General features: G+C 52.5%; 1 protein-coding gene across 1 annotated transcript in view; it reads right to left on the bottom strand.

The window, feature by feature from the left end:
• LOC143296055 (uncharacterized) overlaps positions 1–2500 on the bottom strand; it is a 10078-nt gene that overhangs the window by 4563 nt on the left and 3015 nt on the right. Inside the window, exon 2 of the mRNA XM_076607803.1 lies at positions 80–1071. Coding sequence (XP_076463918.1) covers positions 80–1071 — 992 coding nt within the window. The remainder of the gene's footprint in view (positions 1–79; positions 1072–2500) is intronic.

Genomic DNA, 2500 nt, shown 5'->3' with positions numbered 1-2500 from the left:
GCCAACCCCCCACCCTCCTCACACACACACACACACACACACACACACACACAGCAACCAGCTCCAGTCACCCCCCTACCTCGCCAGGAAGGACTGGATGGTCTTGACGATGAGCTCATCGTAGATCTCCGACACGATGTCAATCCTGGGCATGGACAGGGGCCGGCAGTTCTTGGCCCTGGGCGTCATGGAGGTCAGGGACCGCTCCATCACGGGGGCCGTCCAGGGCGGCTTCAGCATGGCCTCCAGCATCTCAGCATCTTCCTCAAGACCATCATCTCCCGCTTCTCCTTCTCCTCCTCCTCCTCCTTCTGCTGCTGCTGCTGCTTTGGACGTGGGCATGGGTCTGGAAGCTGAATCTGTCTCCTGCTTGGTGGTATTCTGGGGCGGGACCTGAAGGCTGCTTCCCCTGATGAAGGGCAGACCCTCAGCAAAGTGGACCTTCTTGTTGCTGTGGGCCCCAGCCTGCAGGGTGCTGGTCCCCGTGTCGGGGAGGGTCCTGTCCTTCCTCCTCCCTCTCTTCCTCACCCGCTCTGCCACGATGTCCGGCAGCTGCACGCCGCCGCTGGTGGAGGAGGTCCCGCTGACGTCCTGGGGACTGCATTCGGCCTTCTCCGCGGGCTTGCCCCCCGCTCCCACGCCTGCCCCCTCCACGACGATCTCTCCCCCCGGACGGCTCCCAGGCTGGGAGTTGCTGGCGGTGGAGAAGTTATCGGAGAGCCACTGGGAGAAGCCGCGACACATCATCTCCTCCATGGACAGCTGGTCGCCGTTGTTCATGAAGTAGTCCACCCCACGGTGCATGGGGAAATCCCGCGAGGACTCGGAGCTGTTGGGGGTGGGAGGGTGCTTGCCGTTGTTGTTGGTGGTGGTGGCTGTGGTGCTCATCCGTTGGCTGGGGGTGCTGTGGAGGTGGGGGGTGCGGGTGGCCGGGCGGATGGGCTCCAGCCTCAGGCCCATGTCGATGTTGGACTCTCGGATCCTCTCCAGCTCCTCGCGGCTCTGCTGCAGGCGGCGCTTCCGGTCTGCCAGGATCCGCTGGCGTTCTCTGGCAGTGTGGGGCTTCCCCACCTGTAGGGGGGACATGGTGATGGTGACTCTGTGTGTGTGTGTGTGTGTGTGTGTGTGTGTGTGTGTGTGTGTGTGTGTGTGTGTGTGTGTGTGTGTGTGTGTGTGTGTGTGTGTGTGTGTGTGTGTGTGTGTGACAAATCAAGTCATGTTGCTGGTAGTGTGGGAGTCAAATCAAGTCATGTTGCTGGTAGTGTGAGAGTCAATTCAAGTCATGTTGCTGGTAGTGTGGGAGTCAATTCAAGTCATGATGCTGGTTGTGTGAGAGTCAATTCAAGTCATGTTGCTGGCAGTCAATTCAAGTCATGATGCTGGTAGTATGGGAGTCAATTCAAGTCATGATGCTGGTTGTGTGAGAGTCAATTCAAGTCATGTTGCTGGCAGTCAATTCAAGTCATGATGCTGGTAGTATGGGAGTCAATTCAAGTCATGTTGCTGGTAGTCTGGGAGTCAAATCAAGTCATGTTGCTGGTAGTGTGAGAGTCAATTCAAGTGATGTTGCTGGTAGTGTGGGAGTCAATTCAAGTCATGTTGCTGGTAGAGTGAGAGTCAAGTCATGTTGCTGGTAGTCTGGTCTGGGAGTCAATTCAAGTCATGTTGCTGGTAGTGTGTCAGGAAATAAAAATATGGGTGGGTGGGAGGGTGGGTGAGTGAGTGAGTAAGTCAGTCAGTCAGTCAGTGAGCTAACCAGCACAATCCCTTAATTCTTCTCACCAAATCTCGGCAAGATTACTGACTGTACCATAAAGCACATCCAGGTGACACTGACAGATTATTTATTCTCATTTTTTCCGAGGATAATACCTAACTCACTGGTGAACTATTCCATATCCAATCCTGACACTTCACAAGGTCTGTGCAAGTGAGTGAAGGAGTGACGGGGAGTGAGAGAATGAAAGAAGAAATGGACGAACAGGCCCAAGCCTTCTGTGTCAACAGATCCATAACAGAAGGTAAAGATTAACTCTTTCCATACGAACGGCGAAAGAGACGACGTTAACAGCGTTTCACCCCAATTACCATCATCAAATATTGCAAGCGGAAGGCTCTTATACTGAAGACGTGAATGTTGACAAAGAATACCACAATTCTGACGACGGAAGCTAAAGGTTGGGTCATTCAGATACCCACTGGACATCCGAGGGGTCTGTGTAGAGGAGAAGAGAGGACTGGCCGTACTGAGTGAGTTAAAGACTAGCTGAATCAACACGGAAGTGAGTGACAAACAGGCGGTGAGCATGCACGCCTGAAACATGTCCCTATAATAATGATGTTGTTGGTTTTTCCCGGTTCAAGAAGAACAAAGAAAACAGAAAGAAAAAAATTTAATCACTTTAAAAAAAATCTACGAAAAAACAACCACCACCAAAACCACGACAATACGAACATAAATCAATAACCTAAATGTCACCGGTAAACAACGTAAATCAAT

The sequence above is a fragment of the Babylonia areolata genome, chromosome 21 (assembly GCF_041734735.1).
Source record: "Babylonia areolata isolate BAREFJ2019XMU chromosome 21, ASM4173473v1, whole genome shotgun sequence".
In the NCBI taxonomy this organism is placed as follows: domain Eukaryota; kingdom Metazoa; phylum Mollusca; class Gastropoda; order Neogastropoda; family Buccinidae; genus Babylonia; species Babylonia areolata.
This window is presented reverse-complemented; position numbering and strand designations above follow the sequence as displayed.